The 17,679-nt window shown below is 42.9% G+C and overlaps 2 protein-coding genes across 2 annotated transcripts; both read left to right on the plus strand.

The window, feature by feature from the left end:
* Positions 1-46: 46 nt before the first annotated feature.
* On the plus strand, positions 47-2,409 carry LOC311127299 (putative ribosome biogenesis protein RLP24). The gene is made up of 6 exons (XM_084159109.1): positions 47-209; positions 630-743; positions 864-936; positions 1,494-1,557; positions 1,834-1,919; positions 2,102-2,409. Exons 1-6 carry the CDS (start codon positions 129-131, stop codon positions 2,170-2,172), a joined length of 489 nt encoding a protein of 162 aa, XP_084015235.1. The 5' UTR covers positions 47-128; the 3' UTR covers positions 2,173-2,409.
* A 340-nt stretch (positions 2,410-2,749) lies between these two features.
* On the plus strand, positions 2,750-16,384 carry LOC311127882 (conserved oligomeric Golgi complex subunit 4-like). Its single transcript, XM_084159780.1, has 19 exons — positions 2,750-2,897; positions 3,379-3,461; positions 3,758-3,872; positions 8,210-8,384; positions 10,594-10,787; positions 10,879-10,984; positions 11,083-11,240; positions 11,332-11,390; positions 11,515-11,648; positions 11,745-11,863; positions 12,062-12,228; positions 12,372-12,537; positions 12,801-12,863; positions 12,983-13,096; positions 13,354-13,446; positions 13,617-13,700; positions 13,813-13,914; positions 14,269-14,397; positions 15,824-16,384. The coding sequence occupies exons 1-19, from the start codon at positions 2,763-2,765 to the stop codon at positions 15,956-15,958; spliced, it is 2,331 nt and encodes a 776-aa protein (XP_084015906.1). The 5' UTR covers positions 2,750-2,762; the 3' UTR covers positions 15,959-16,384.
* Positions 16,385-17,679: the final 1,295 nt, after the last annotated feature.

The raw sequence follows: 17,679 nt of genomic DNA on the forward strand, positions 1-17,679 counted from the left end.
TAACGAGTAAAAACACATGAAAATATATCTTTACCGGAAATAGTATATCGTAACTTCCTTTTAAAATCCTGCCACTTGCGTTCCACCACGGATAACACATGGGCAAGAAATAATCAAGACATCTAACAATGCGAATTGAAAAATGTTACTTTTGCTCGGGACCTGTGTATCCTGGGCACGGTACGATGTTTGTGCGAAACGATTGCAAGGTATGAGTTTTTTTGTTTGTTGATGTCCTACTTTCTGATTTGATGGCTTCCATGCTAATATGCTAGCTGTTTTGCTAACTTCCTACTGTAGCCAGCTTGTTTTGTCAGCTGGGATGTTTTTTTAAAAACGTCCGTAGCTAACATAAAGAAGTTGGTGCCCAACTATGCCAGATAACCTTTTTGTTTTTCACCTCTTAGCTATCTTTCAACGTTTCAGTGCAGTTTCATAGCCATGCAGGCTTGTTATTGTTGCCGAGTGAAGTCTGTTTCACGCTCAGCAGTGAAGGAGACATTGACTTTGCTAAAGCTGTAGTGGTGTTTCCTGTACATTGAGGGGGTCTCTCCATGCCCAGCCATAGGCAAGTTCTTGTTGCTGCTACCTTGTGTATAAATGAGGTAATGACTAATATCTATTCTCAGACGTTCAGGTTTTGTAAATCAAAATGTCTCAAAAACTTCAAGAAGAAGCGTAACCCAAGAAAGACCAGATGGACCAAGGCTTTCAGGAAAGCGACTGGCAAAGAATTGACAGTGGTGAGTTCCCACGTCCACCCATGCAAGTTGTAGAATGATGTGAAATAGAATGTGATATGATTGATAAACAATCATAAACGATTTGCCCTTGAGTCTCTTACTGATTTATTTCCAACACAGGATAACTGCCTGGAGTTCGAGAAGCGCAGAAATGTGGCCGTCAAATACCAGAGGGAATTGTGGAGCAAGACAGGTACTTGTTATGGCTAAAGTCCAGGGGTGTATTTATTTGTTCAAACCGTAGCAAAACGTTTTGCAATGAAAACTATTGTCAGGGTTGTATTCAGTACGTCTTGTAACGGAAACTGTTTACCATTTTAAGAACCAAACAAAACGAACGAAACGGGGAGGGACCTACCTGAATTTGTCCAATAGAAATTCTAGTTTTCGTTGCACATCGTTTCCCACTTGGAGTAAACCGTTTCTGTTACAAAACGTTTTGCAACAGAATCGGTGTAATGAATACACCCCTGATGGGTGCTTCTGTTTTGGCCCGTTTGGGCCTTACTAATTACACCCCTGCCCTCACTTTCATCTTTCAATTGTTTTCATACTCTATTCAAGTCAATTCTCACATGACAGATTGAGATCATGCCCTCTGCACATTTAAATGATACATGTTACTGTATGTTCCATGTTGGTGTGTATGTTACTACTACAGCATAACATCAAGACAGCTGTAGCTAACTGCTAGGATTTTGTTAATAGCCTTGTTGATCTGTTAAATCCAACTCATTTTCTTATTTTCAGTGGAGGCGATGAGGAAGGTGGAAGGAATAAAACGGAAACGGCAGGCACAGTTCATCTTCAACAGGTGAGCCCAAGCTTTTTCCCCACAGATTAAATTGTTGCTCACACTAGGAAAGCATGGGCTTTCCAACTTTATAATGGTAATATTTGTATTCTGTAAAATCTGGTTGAGTGAGTTAAACTTTAATTACACAGTCCCTGCTTCATAACATTACTATGAGTCGTAGGAAAATAACTAGGCTAACAGAAGGCCAGTTTTGCCAAGTATTGGAGTCTGACATGCCTTTAAGCACTGTTTTCAGATTGATTTAGCCATATTTCCTCTCCCTTTCTCGATCAGACTGAAGAAGGGCAAGCAGTTGGAAAAGGAGGAAGCAATCAGCGAAGTGAAGAAGAACATTCACCTCATCAAAGCCCCACATGCAGGTGAGTTCACTGCTGTTAGGATTTTACATTGTTTATATATATATATATATATATATATATATATATATATATATATATATATATATAATTAATTTGAGAAATTAGGTGATGGCATTCAGTCCACTTTGAGTTTGTATAATGAAATATAGAACTTTGCTAATCAGTTTGTTTTCCATGTGTAGGCAAAGCCAAGGTTATGGAGGAGAAGATGGTGCAGAAGTTACAAGAAGACGTGGACATGGGTGACAATTAGCAAGTCCTTATTGGGGCTCTGCTGAAATAGAGACCCACAAAACAACCGCTGGCTCTATTAATAACATCCATAGACTTTCCTTTACCAAACTCTGGACAACACAGTCTGGGAAGAAACAAGGCGTTATAGCACTGCGACCCAATGCAGTTGTGGAGTGCTAACACAATATTAAACACTTTACAAATCATTTCGGAGAGTGTTGTCAAATGGTGGATTTAATAAAGTCTTGTGTCCTGACTTGTTTTGTTATTCATCCTGATATTGTTCATCCTCGTGAACTTTGAAGTGGCACATTGTCAAATGTATTTGAAGTGAATTGCATTTATTGGAGTTTTGGTGGAGACATACTGAATTCCAGTACTTCAAGAACAGACATGGCACAGAGGGAATTGAATGGCAAGATATTTGTTTAAAAATGAATTATGAGAAAGCAATGCATTAAAAAAATAATCACCAAACAGAAATCCCCTATGCTATGCTAAGTCCTGCTAAAATAGTGACGCTTAGCGGTTGTTCTAGGAAATGCGCCCATGCACGTACGGAGCGAGCGACCGCGGAAGTGACACGTTTTCTGTTTATGTGAGGTAAAGATGGCAGAGAGCAGCCACATAGCTGCGAAGCGATGCGATTCTGCATGTGTATCTGCCGTTAGCATGGAGGCTATCTCAGCTCTGACGGAGCTGGATGATCTGGAGCGTGTCTACCAGCAGCTCTGCACCGAGGAGGTGAGAATTCACCCAGCGGGAAAGCTGTAGGGATGCAAAGATGTACCCCTAGGCTGTGTTAGCATAGCTAGCTAAACCAGAAGCATCCTTCTCTGTCGTTATACTCTATCTGCCTTAGAAACTGTGTGGTTCAAGCCCTGAATGCTGATGGGCCGTATACCACGGGTATGACAAAAAATACTGGTTTACTGTTCTAATTACGTTGGTAACCAGTTTATGATAAGGCACCTTGGGGGTCTGTGGTATATGTCCAATATACCACGGCTAAGGACTGTGTCCAGGCACTCTGCGTTGCGTTGAAGAACAGCCCTTAGCCGTGGTATATTGGTTATATATCAAATCTCCTCGGACCTTATTGCTCAATTATCCATTGCCTTTATATATTGAAGAGGAATGACCCATTAAAGCTATAATGCCTGAAACCACAGAGCGCTGTGTGTGAGAGAGAGACTGACGGTCTTTGTGTGTTCGTCTACTACAGAAAGAGGTGGAGACTGAGCTGGAGAAGCTGGTTGGGCAGCAGGGGAACATTGACACCAAGATGCTCGCTCTTCAAAGGATGGGGTAAGTGTGTGTACTTTAGAGAGGCAGAGAGAAGTTTCACTGTCTGAGTACATACCCTACATCCCAATAATCTAGAGAGGTTTCCTTTCCTTATCTCCTTTCCTTCATTTGCACTGGCGTGGAAGAGATGGACTCTGGGGAAAGCGATATCTGGTAGACATTCACCACTGTGCTTTCAACAATTTCAAATCAATATAGATGAAGGAAAGGAGATTAGTTGTGGAAGCTACTGTAGACTATTGAGATAAATACCATGTCTAATCCAATATAAATTCTCCTGTCACGTTGTCCCCCAGGCCCAACCTGCAGCTGATAGGAGGAGATGCCAGTCAGCTGTCTGGCATGATTACCTTCACCTGCAGCCTGGCAGAGAATGTCAGCAGCAAAGTCCGCCAGCTAGACCTGGCAAAGGTACTGTCTACAGACACGCTCTTTACACACACAGACTCACTCAAAGAAAGCACGTTTCCATCCACAGTTTTTATGGGAGTAAAGTCATACCGTGTAAAAATTGTTTATGACAGCTGTGATGGAAACAGGAAGTTTCAGTACAATTTCGACATGGTGGATCTTTTTGTGTCGGTAAAAATAATTATACATTTACATTTTACATTTACGTCATTTAGCAGACGCTCTTATCCAGAGCGACTTACAGTTAGTAAGTGCATACATTTTTCATACTGGCCCCCCGTGGGAAATGAACCCACAACCCTGGCGTTGCAAGCGCCATGCTCTACCAACTGAGCTACAGGGGACCTGTAGAAATGGCGATGAAAATGTGCAAATATTGATATTAGCTGCTGCTGTGGCCTGTGTGCCCACTGGCCACTACCACATATCTACAACACAAAATCCATGTGTACGTGTGTGTATAGTGCGTATGTTATAGTGTGTGTGTATGCATGTGTCTGTGCCTGTGTTTGTCTCTTCACAGTCCCCGCTGTTACGTAAGGTGTGTTTTTATTTGTTTTTTAAATAAAATTGTACTGCTTGCATGAGTTACTTGATAGAGTTCAATGTAGTCATGGCGCTATGTAGTACTGTGCACTTCCCATAGTCTGTTCTGGACTTGGGGACTGTGAAGAGACCTCTGGTGGCATGTCTTGTGGGGTATGCAAGGGTGCCCGAGCTGTATGCCAGTAGTTCAAACAGACAGCTCAGTGCATCCAACTTGTCAATACCTCTCACAAATACAAGTAGTGATGAAGTCAATCTCTCCTCCACTCTGAGCCAGGAGAGATTGACATGCATATTATTAATGTTAGCTCTCTGTATACATCCAAGGGCCAGCCGTGCTACCCTGTTCTGAGCCAATTGCAATTATCCTAAGTCCCTCTTTGTGCACCTGACCACACGACTGAACAGTAGTCCATGTGCGACAAACTAGGGCCTGTAGGACCTGCCTTGTTGATAGTGCTGTTAAGAAGGCAGAGAAACACTTTCTTATGGATCGACTTCTCCCCTTCTTAGCTACTGTTGTATCAATATGTTTTGACCATGACAGTTTACAATCCAGGGTTACTCCAAGCAGTTTTGTCGCCTCAACTTGCTCAATTTCCACATTATTTAGTTGAGGTTTAGGGTTTGGCAAATTATTTGTCCCAAATACAATGCTTTTAGTTTTTGAAATATTTAGCTGCCCTGGGGAATTCCTGATTCTACCTGGATTATGTTGGAGAGGCTTCCATTAAAGAACACCCTCTGTGTTCTGTTAGACAGGTAACTCTTTATCCACAATATAGCAGGGGGTGTAAAGCCATAACACATACGTTTTTTCCAGCAGCAGACTATGATTGATAATGTCAAAAGCCTCAATCTTTTTATCATCAATTTCTCTCAGCCAATCATCAGTCATTTGTGTAAGTACTGTGCTTGTAGAATGTTCTTTCCTATAAGCGTGCTGAAAGTCTGTTGCCAATTTGTTTACTGTAAAATAGCATTGTATCTGGTCAAACACACATTTTTCCAAAAGTTTACTAAGGGTTGGTAAAAGGCTGATTGGTAGGCTATTTGTGCCAATAAAGGGGGCTTTACTATTCTTAGGTAGCGGAATGACTTTTGCTTCCCTCCAGGCCTGAGGGCACATACTTTCTAGTAGGCTTAAACTGAAGATCTGGCAAATAGGAGTGGCAATATCGTCCACTATTATCCTCAGTAATTTTCCATCGAAGTTGTCAGATGCCGGTGGCTTGTCAATGTTTATAGACAACAATACTTTTTTCACCTCTTCCACACACACTTTACGGAATTCAAAATTACAATGCTTGTCTTTATTAATTTGGTCAGATATACTTGGATGTGTAGTGTCAGTGTTTGTTGCTGGCATGTCATGCCTTAGTTTGCTAATCTTGCCAATTAAAAAATCATTAAAGTAGTTGGCAATATCAGTGGGTTTTGAGATGAATGAGCCATCTGATTCAATGAATGATGGAGCTGAGTTTGCCTTTTTGCCCCACATTTCATTTAAGGTGCTCCAAAGCATTTTACTATCATTCTTTGTAATTTATCTTTGTTTCATAGTGTAGTTTCTTCTTCTTTTTTATTCAGTTTAGTCACATGATTTCTCAATTTGCAGTATGTTTGCCAATCGGTTGTGCAGCCAGACTTATTTGCCATTCCTTTTGCCCCATCCCTCTCAACCATACCATTTTTCAATTCCTCATCAATCCACAGAGATGTAATAGTTTTTACAGTCATTTTCTAAATGGTGCATGCTTATTAGTAACCGGGATAAGCAATTTCATAAATGTGTCAAGTGCCGCATCTGGTTGCTCATTACACACCACGGACCAACAAATATTATTTACATCAACAACATAGGAATCACTACAAAACGTGTTGTATGACCTCTTACACACTATATTAGGCCCACTCTTTGGAACTTTGGTTTTCCCAGATATGGCTACTATATTTTGATCACAACATCTGATGGATTTGGATACGGCTTTAAAGCACATTTCTGCAGCATTAGTAAAGATGTGATCAATACATGTTGACAATTACATTCCTGTGCTGTTTGTAACTACCCTGGTAGGTTGACTGATAACCTGAACCAGGTTGCAGGCACTAGTTACAGTTTGAAGTTTACAGACAGACTATTTGACTTATAATTCACTGTATCACAATTCCAGTGGGTCAGAAGTTTACATACACGAAGTTGACTGTGCCTTTAAACAGCTTGGACAATTCCAGAAAATGAGGTTATTGCTTTAGAAGCTTCTGATAGGCTAATTGACATCATTTGAGTCAATTGGAGGTGTACCTGTGGATGTATTTCAAGGCCTACCTTCAAACTCAGTGCCTCTTTGCTTGACATCATGGGAAAATCAAAAGAAATCAGCCAAGACCTCAGAAAACAAATTGTAGACCTCCACAAGTCTGGTTCATCCTTGGGAGCAATTTCCAAATGCCTGAAGGTACCACATTCATCTGTACAAACAATAGTACGCAAGTATAAACACCATGGGACCACGCAGCCGTCATACCGCTCAGGAAGGAGACACATTCTGTCTCCTAGTGATGAACGTACTTTGGTGCGAAAAGTGCAAATCAATCCCAGAACAACAGCAAAGGACCTTGTGAAGATGCTGGAGGAAACAGGTACAAAAGTATCTATATCCACAGTAAACAAGTCCTATATCGACAATACCTGAAAGGCCACTCAGCAAGGAAGAAGCCACTGCTCCAAAACCGCCATAAAAAAGCCAGACTACGGTTTGCAACTGCACATGGGGACAAATATCATACTTTTTGAAGAAATGTTCTCTGGTCTGATAGAACTGTTTGGCCATAATGACCATAGTTATGTTTGGAGGAAAAAGGGGTATGCTTGCAAGCCGAAGAACACCGTCCCAACCGTGAAGCACGGGGGTGGCAGCATCATGCTGTGGGGGGGCTTTGCTGCAGGAGGGACTGGTGCACTTCACAAAATAGATGGCATCATGAGGAAGGAAAATTATGTGGCTATATTGAAGCAACATCTCAAGACATCAGTCAGGAAGTTAAAGCTTGGTCGTAAATGGGTCTTCCAAATGGACAATGACCCCAAGCATACTTCCAAAGTTATGGCAAAATGGCTTAAGAACAACAAAGTCAAGGTATTGGAGTGGCCATCACAAAGCCCTGACCTCAATCCTATAGAAAATGTGTGGGCAGAACTGAAAAAGTGTGTGCGAGCAAGGAGGCCTACAAACCTGACTCAGTTACACCATCTCTGTCAGGAGGAATGGCTCAAAATTCACCCAACTTATTGTGGGAAGCTTGTGGAAGGCTACCCGAAACGTTTGACCCAAGTTAAACAATTTAAAGGCAATGCTACCAAATACTAATTGAGTGTATGTAACCTTCTGACCCACTTGGAATGTGATGAAATAAATAAAAGCTGAAATAAATCATTCTCTCTACTATTATTCTGACATTTCACATTCTTAAAATAAAGTGGTGATCCTAACTGACCTAAGACAGGCAATTATTACAAGGATTAAATGTCAGGAATTGTGGAAAAACTGAGTTTAAATGTATTTGGCTAAGGTGTATGTAAACCTCTGACTTCAACTGTATATATCTTCTTTATGCAGATTTTTGAATATTCGCAATTGGATGGAAACCTAGCTAATCACACACTTACTGTATGTATGTAAACAAATCAGCATTATAGGCCGTTAAGAGAGGGATTAGGATATAAAATGGTGTTCCTATCAGCTCCAATGAGTGATGTAATGACGCGCTGTTTGTACGTGTGTTTACAGACCCGGCTTTATAAGGTTATCCAGCGGGCTGATGACATCCTGGACCTGAAGTTCTGCACAGATGGCGTTCAGACGGCGCTACACAATGAGGACTATGAACAGGCTGCCGCCCACATCCACCGCTATCTCTCTCTCGACCAATCAGTCATTGAACTAAGCCGCCAGGGAGAAGAAAGTAAGGGTGCCCCTATGTTCCACCACACCTCACAACTAGGGTTGTAAAATTCCAGGAACTTTCAATAATAAGCAGAAAATCCGGAATCCTCCAACCAGGATTTCTGGAAAACCAGGGAATTTATTGAAAGTTCCCGTAATTTTGCAACCTTACTCACAACACACTTCCTGATAGCGCAGAGGTGGGTAATCATTTTGTCTCGAGGGCCGCATTGAGATTTCTTTTTGGGATCGATTTTGTTTTGTCAAGATAAATAATTAGTAGTTATTTAAAAATAGAACGGTCCATTATCATTTCTACATACAGTCGGGGTCAAAAGTATTGATCTCCACTAAGTTTTCTGCCTCAGTGTTGATGATGGCAATTTGCATATACTCCAGAATGTCATGAAGAGTGATCAGATTAATTGCAATTAATTGCAATGAAAATTAACTTAATCCCAAAAAACATTTCAGCCCTGCCACAAAAGGACCAGCTGCCATCGTGTCAGTGATTGTCTCGTTAACACAGGTGAGAGTGTTGACGAGGACAAGGCTGGAGATCACTCTGTCATGCTGATTGAGTCAGAATAACAGACTGGAAGCTTTAAAAGGAGGGTGGTGCTTGAAATCATTGTTCTTCCTCTGTCAACCATGGTTACCTGCAAGGAAACACGTGCCGTCATCATTGCTTTGCACAAAAAGTGCTTCTCAGGCAAGGATATTGCTGCTAGTAAAATTGCACCTAAATCAACCATTTATCGGATCATCAAGAACTTCAAGGAGAGAGGTTCAATTGTTGTGAAGAAGGCATCAGGGCACCCAAGAAAGTCCAGCAAGCGCCAGGACCATCTCCTAAAGTTGATTCAGCTGCGGGATCGGAGCACCACCAGTGCAGAGCTTGCTCAGGAATGGCAGCAGGCACGTGTGAGTGCATCTGCACGCACAGTGAGGCGAAGACTTTTGGAGGATGGCCTGGTTTCAAGAAGGGCAGCAAAGAAGCCACTTCTCTCCAGGAAAAACATCAGGGACAGACTGATACTCTGCAAAAGGTACAGGGATTGGACTGCTGAGGACTGGGGTAGAGTCATTTTCTCTGATGAAACCCCCTTTCCGATTGTTTGGGCCATCCGGAAAACACCTTGTCCGGAGAAGACAAGGTGAGCGCTACCATCAGTCCTGTGTCATGCCAACAGTAAAGCATCCTGAGACCATTCATGTGTGGGGTTGCTTCTCAGCCAAGGGAGTGGGCTCACTCACAATTTTGCCTAAGAATACATCATTGAATAAAGAATGGTACCAACACATCCTCTGAGAGCAACTTCTCCCAACCATCCAAGAACAGTTTGGTGACGACCAATGCCTTTTCCAGCATGATGGAGCACCTTGCCATAAGGCAAAAGTGTTAACTAAGTCGCTCGGGGAACAAAACATCAACATTTTGGGTCCATGGCCAGGAAACTCCCCAGACCTTAATCCCATTGAGAACTTGTGGTCGATCCTCAAGAGGCGGGTGGACAAACAAACAACCTACAATTTCTGACAAACTCCAAGCATTGATTATGCAAGAATGGGCTGCCATCAGTCAGGATGTGGCCCAGAAGTTAATTGACAGCATGCCAGGGCGGATTGCAGAGGTCTTGAAAAAGAAGGGTCAATACTGCAAATATTGACACTCTGCATAAACTGAATGTCATTGTCAATGAAAGCCTTTGACACTTATGGAATACTTGTAATTATACTTCAGTGTACCATAGTAACTACTGACATAAAGATCTAAGAACACTGAAGCAGCAAACTTTGTGGAGACCAATACTTGTGTCATTCTCAAAACTTTTGACCACGACTGTACTTTTATCTGGTTTTAGACGTTCAATGTAGCCTGGAGTAGTTTTTTAATCAAAAATAATATTTTGTAGGGATGCACCGATGTGGGATTTGTTCATTTGATGGCCTTTCTAACCATTCTAGCACAGATACAAACTGCAACTAAGTTTTGATGTTCATAAGGGTAATAAGAAAATATGTCAAATGACTTGAATATGGGAAAGGTGTAAAACCTTTGAACAAAGTTACTGAAATGCATCAGAAAGGTATTGGAAAGTTCAGGAAATCAGGGAAGCTCATCAGGTAATGTGCAGAAAGTAAGACCTGCATTACTTTCAATTGCGTTTTTGTCACAGTCCCTTCTAACGTGTTCTGTGCGGTTTGTGATACTATCTTCTGCTCAGGCAGTGCTGTGGACGCTAGCCTGGCCATGCTTCAAGAGGCAGAGCAGCGATTGAAAGTCCTGGTTGCTGAGAGACTGGATGAGGCTGTTACCAGGGGTGATCTGGCGCAGGTGGAAAGATTCTTTAAAATCTTCCCTCTGCTTGGCCTCCACGAGCAAGGTCTGGCTCGCTTTGGCCAGTACCTCTGCAGCCAGGTGAGTGGGGTTGTCCATGCAGTAGTGTATGTGTGAGCATTTATGCTTGTGCATTTGTTTATCTTCACAGTTGTTTATTTCTCTCCCTCAGCTGGCCTCTAAAGCAGATGAGAACCTGCTCTTGGCTGTGGGAGGAGAGCTGGGAGAGAGGAGAGCTGCTCTGGTCTTTGCTGACACCCTGACTCTGCTGCTGGAGGGTGAGAGACTGACCATGATGATTGTGTGTCATTTTAGACGCGTCTGTAAACGTGTTGGTTTGTATAGAATTGGTTGAGAAATATTTTGTGTGTTTCAGGCATAGCTCGTGTTGTGGAGACCCACCAGCCCATCGTAGAGACGTACTACGGTCCAGGCTACCTGTATACTCTCATCACTCACCTGCAGCAGGAGTGTGACCGACAGGCCCAGAAAGTAGTTGACAAGTTCATCCAACAGAGAGACTACCACAACAAGGTCTGTGTGTAAATTGCATTCAATTAATGAGATCTTTCTATTACAGACTATATTAAGAATGTGTTATTAAATGGAATGTCTCTGCTTGCAGTTTCAGATCGTCCAGAGCAGCATGATGAAGAGTGTGCCCACTGAGAGGATTGAACCCAGGTCAGTGGGAGAGTTCAGCCTACTTAGCAGCATTACTCAATGTTCTTTTTTGGTGTAGAGGACAATGCATGTGTACTATGCGTATTTATGTTGCATTTCACCTGTGTTTAACCTGTGTGTGTAGGGAGCTGGATCCTGTGTTACTGGAAGTCACTCTGATGAATGCCAGGTCGGAGCTTTACTTACGGTTCCTGCGCCGTCGCATGATGGCCGACTTCGAGGTTGGGGATGCTACGGCAACACCTGGCATCGTCCAAGGTAAGACACCCAACACACACACACACACTTATAAACCCCTGTACACACGTTGTTGACTGTGTTAGTACATTTGGTTGTCTTTGTTTCTTGCTACAGAGCACAAGCATAATGTGGAGAAACTGCTGAAACACTGCATGCTGGGCCAGCTCATGCAGGAGCTGATTGGCTACTACATTCCAATGGAGGAGTACTACATGAGGGAGACCGTCAGCAAGGTTAGCCAGCACATCTAACTATACAGCAGGGGTTACATTTAGCCATGAATCAGCCCCTCATTAGAAGGAAATTAATGAAAACCAGCAATGCTGTCGACCTCAACCCCGGATTTGAATACCCTTGATACACAGTATACATATGTAACCACATAATAGTAATAATGATTATATTCATTCCCTTTGCCCCTCTCTTCTCAGGCTGTGGCTATGGATACATATGAGAAGGGTCAGCTGACGTCCAGCATGGTGGATGACTGTTTCTACATTGTGAAGAAGTGCATCAGCAGAGCCCTGTCCAGCTCCAGCATTGACTGCCTGTGTGCAATGATCAACCACTCAACCTCAGTGCTAGAGTCTGACTTTAGGTAGACTGTAGACACACACACTGCATCAACTATTTGAACACTCATTTGAAACTCCTTCTAGCTCTCACACCTTCCTTTTTCTCTCCGTCTTCCACCAATCCATGCTTCTCCCCCCCCCCTCCCTTTCTCTCCGTCTCTCTCAGGGAGGTGTTGTATAATAAGCTGAGGCAGGGCTTCCCTGCGACCACGCTGCAGGACATCCAGCGTGGGGTGAGCAGTGCAGTGAGTCTGATGCAGAGCAGCCTGCAGCAGGGCAAGTTCAACAACCTGGGCATTGACAGCGCAGAGGTCGCCAAGGCTGCCTTCCTGGTGAGGGACTTGTGTACACACACACACACAAACACAAACACACACACACAAACACTTACCAACACACACAAACACTTACCGACACACTGAGCATTGAATGCACAGAACATGCCAAGGCATCGTCCCTGGTAAGAAACACGCACACTCTAAAACACAAGCTGGTCACAGAGAGCACACTAAGGCAGCATTCCTGATGATCAACACGGAACAGGCAACAGACAGACAGATACATTCACTCACACCCATCTTTCTTTCTATCCCAGGTGACTCTGAATAACGTGGAGGTGTGTAGTGAGAACATCACCACTCTGAAGAGGAACCTGGAGGTGAGTTAGGTGACTGTTTATAGCATCTCTTTAGTTTTCTGATGAATAACATTTCAATAAGACACACTATGTATAGTATACCACAGATAATGAAGTTTTCCCCTCTCTCTCTTTCTCAGAGTGATTGCTCCAAGTTGTTCACTCAGGGGGCGGGATCAGGAGAGCAAGCTAAGATTGACAGCTGTCTGTCAGACCTCGTCAACACATCCAGCAAGTTCAAGGATCTCTTGCAGGTTGGAGGATACACAAATAAACTCAGATCAGAGAGACACATGATCTGTATCTGTGCAGTTGTGTTAAGGGGGTCTTTGACCTCATTGTACAATAAATAATAGTAACAGTAGTAGTACTAGCAGCAGCATTTATTTGTAAGTCACAGTGATAAACTGAATTGTGTACCAATTTACATGCATAGACAATATACAACTACAAAACCTCACCAGTGTGTCTAATCTGTATGGAGTAGAACTAACTCAGTTGTGACCCTCAGGAGGGCCTGACGGAGCTGAACACCACAGCCATCAAGCCTCAGGTCAAACCCTGGATCAGCAGCTTCCTGTCCATATCACACAACATAGAGGAGGTACAAACACACACACACACATTTTACATTTTAGTCATTTAGCAGACGCTCTTATCCAGAGCGACTTACAGTTAGTGAGTGCATACATTTTATTTTATTTTTTTCACACACACACATACTAGGCCACACCCTTTCACCGCAGTGTGTGACTGTGCTGTTTTGTTGTGCAGGAGGAGTTTAATGAGTACGAGGCCAACGACCCCTGGGTCCAGCAGCTCATCGTCAACCTCCAGCAGCTCATGGCAGAGTTCAAGGTAACCATACTTCTGCTTAGCCTCAGGAATACATCTCTTACATTAGCATTTTACAAACTCTTTCTTTTCCTCTTCTCCCCCTCTCTATAATCTCTCTCTCTTGTTCTATCAGGCGGGGCTCTCTTCAGTTATCTACGACACACTGACCAGCCTCATGACCAGTTTGGTCTCCATGGAGATGGAGAAGACGGTCCTGAAGTGCACCTTCAGCAGGGTGAGATATCCCAGGCCTGACCACAGGGTGGCATCACACCTACCGCATGCACATCTGTGACATAATGAAAGAGGCCCTCTTTTAATGTTTTATTTATGATTCCAGAAGGATGGTAGATTAAGCTTTTTTCCCCTTGGCATCTGCCTCTTTAAGCGGTGTGTGTGTGTGCTGTAATTTAGTGCAACTACTAAATCATTTTATTGCAGGCCATGTATCAGCGCTTTCTTTTTCTGGGATGTTCTCCGTTTGATCCTTTTTGATGTGGTCTATGTTTAAATATTTAATTGCTTGTCTGGATTCCTTTTTTCTGTTTCATGCTCTTGATTTGAACCCCGTATTGCACCTGTCTCTTAGCTGGGAGGGCTTCAGTTTGATAAGGAGCTGCGTTCTCTGGTGGCCTACCTCACTACTGTCACCACCTGGACTATTAGGGACAAGTTTGCTCGGCTCACTCAGATGGCCACCATCCTCAACCTGGAGCGGGTAATCTGCAGTACACACACACACACACACACACATTTCTCAACCCACAAGCAATCCTCAACCCACACACAATCACATAGATGGGGTCACATACTGTGCATTCGGAAAGTATTCAAACCCATTGACTTTTTCCACATTTTGTTACGTTACAGCCTTATTCTAAAATGTTTTTTTAAGAATCCTCATTAATCTACACACAATACCCCATAATGACAAAGCGAAAACAGGTTTTTAGAAATGTTTGCAAATGTATTAAAAATAAAAAACAGAATTACCTTATTTACACAAGTATTCAGACCCTTTGCTATGAGACTAGAACTTGAGCTCAGGTGCATCCTGTTTCCATTGATCATCCTTGAGATGTTTCTACTCTACAACTTGATTGGAGTCCACCTGTGGTAAATTCAATTGATTGGACATGATTTGGAAAGGCACACATCTGTCTATATAAGGTCCCACAGTTGACGTCAGAGTAAAAACCAAGCCATGAGGTCAAAGGAATCGTCCGTAGAGCTCTGAGACAGGATTGTGTCATGGCACAGATCTGGGGAAGGGTACCAAAAAATGTCTGCAGCATTGAAGGTCCCCAAGAACACAGTGGCCTCCATCATTCTTAAATGGAAGAAGTTTGAAACCACCAAGACTCTTCCTCAAGCTGGCCGCCTGGAAAAAACTGAGCAATCGGGGGAGAAGGGCCTTGGTCAGGGAGGTGACCAAGAACCCGATGGTCACTTTGACAGAGCTCCAGAGTTCCTCTGTGGAGATGGGAGAACCTTCCAGAAGGACAACCATCTCTGCAGCACTCCACCAATCAGGCCTTTATGGTAGAGTGGCGAGACAGAAGCCACTCCTCAGTAAAAGGCAGGACAGCCCACTTGGACAAGTCTCTGAATGTCCTTGAGTGGCCCAGCCAGAGCCCGTACTTAAACTCGATCGAACATCTCTGGAGAGACCTGAAAATTGCTGTGTAGCGACGCTCCCCATCCAACCTGACAGAGCTTGAGAGGATCTGCAGAGAAGAATGGGAGAAACTCCCCAAATACAGGTGTGCCAAGCTTGTAGCGCCATACCCAAGAAGACTCGAGGCTGTAACCGCTGCCAAAGTTGCTTCAACAAAGTACTGAGTAAAGGGTCTGAATACTTATGTAAATGTAATATTTCCGTTTTTAATTTGTAATACATTTGCAAAAAAAAACAAAAAACCTGTTTTTGCTTTGTCATTATGGGGTATCGTGTGTAGATTGATTAGGAAAAATGTGTTTTAAATCAATTTTAAAATAAGGCTGTAACATAACAAAAGTCAAGGGGTCTGAATACTTTCTGAATGCACTATCTATTTACCACTGACCTCTCACTTTGTAGACTTTAATGTCTCTGTATACACAGGCCTGTTCTCAGAACTGTGTGTATGTTTTTGTGTTTCTAGGTAACAGAGATCCTGGATTACTGGGGCCCGAACTCTGGTCCTCTAACGTGGCGTCTGACCCCAGCGGAGGTCCGGCAGGTTCTGGCGCTCCGCATCGATTTCCGCAGTGAGGACATCAAGAGGCTCCGCCTCTAACCCTGCTACCCAGAGACTGTGCTGGTGCACATGTTACATGGGACTAGACTCATGCTGATTGGTCTTTAAGGAAAAAGAAGAGTGTGCAGGTGGATCCCCTGAGAGGAAGTCCCTGCTGCTTCTGATGTCTGCTGGCCTCATAACAGGAAGAGGTTGCCCCTAACTACAGATACAGGGATATATATTTGTTCAACCCCCAAATGGTTAGTTAGGTTTGAGGGTAGGGCGTTCTGATCCTAGATCTGTAGTTAATGCTACTTCTACCTCTAGCGGCCTCATCCAGCCAATCAGAGCCAGGAGTAACAGCAGTAATGGAACTATGGGATTGTGGAACAGTGGGATTATGGATTTTAGCCTTTTGGCTTGGATTAATAAATATTATGTAACATATTAAATGTAAAATATTAAAGTGTTCTCTCAAAGATGTGTTTTTGTTGTCATTAATTTATATTGAAAGCCCAGCCTTTTAACGGAATCCATCATATTGAAACGGACAGACGAGCGCTATACTCTCTGGCGGAGAGCAGTGTGCCTATGTTTTCTGACACTGAAATGACCCAGTAATGAACATAGAATCCATTAAACTGACAGAACCAGGTCAGACGGCTGATCAAGACTCATCATTCAATATATAAATAACACATTTTAACTGATGACAAAGACCACTATCTTCTAGATTAGACTGTCTTAGAAAATGGAATTCTGTTTATCTGCTACTTTCCAATATTTCCTGACATGGTGTTCCATACATATGTAGATGGAAAAGTCTTAGGGCTAGATTCAATCCGATCTGCCCTTTTTGGCCATGCACCTTTTAAAGGTAATGTTTCCGTTTTCGTGGAGACCGCATTCACGGTAAACGCTGCATATGTCGGCTCAATCGGAAATTATCTTTAAATGTCAATGGCGCTATAACGCAGATTGGATTGAATCTAGGCCTTATGCTCTCATGAAGCATATAAGACCTATTTTCAGTCTGAAATCTACCCCTGGACACTTCTGGTAGATCTGAGAGGATTAGACATGTAGGCAGTATGGAGGAAAGTCCACCGATTCAACCATAAGAGTCAATGGAGCTATTACCATATTGCACCCATCTGATCATTTCAGATCAATGAGAATATGAGAAGAGCTTGGGGGTTGATTTCAAACTAAGCACTGGGAAAAAGACAGACATGAAAAAGATTCTCAATATGGCCGTGGGAATAGTTAGGAAAAGTGTGGCTTTAATGTAAACACAACATTCGATTGGCTCAGCACAAACATTCCACATGAGAGAGCAACCAATAAACTACGGAGGAGGAAGGAGTGCAGAACAAAAACATTCACAGTAAAAAAAAAAGAAATCTGGTATAATCATATATATACAGTACGGTGTTTAAGATGAAAATGGAAAGGGGGATTGAGAGAAATGAGGAACGACACGTGATAGAGGGAGTATAGAGGAATGGGGGGATAGGATCTTCAGGTGAATGAGTGGAGAGCAGTACTTTTCCTCTGTGAAAAGAGAGAACGTGACAGCCGGGGTTTGACTGTGGCCTGCTCAGGGTTAAGAGGTCAGGGGGTAGGGGTTATGGTTAACCCAAACTCCCCACAGAGAGACTGCTGCTAAATTCCAACTCTACCCCAGCCCCTGCCGCTTTGGCACGCCTGTAGATCTAAAACTATTGGATATATATATAAGCAATGTGGCAAAAATACCACCCACTCTATCAGAAGAG

This window comes from Coregonus lavaretus (assembly GCF_964263955.1).
Source record: "Coregonus lavaretus genome assembly, chromosome: 4".
NCBI lineage: Eukaryota > Metazoa > Chordata > Actinopteri > Salmoniformes > Salmonidae > Coregonus > Coregonus lavaretus.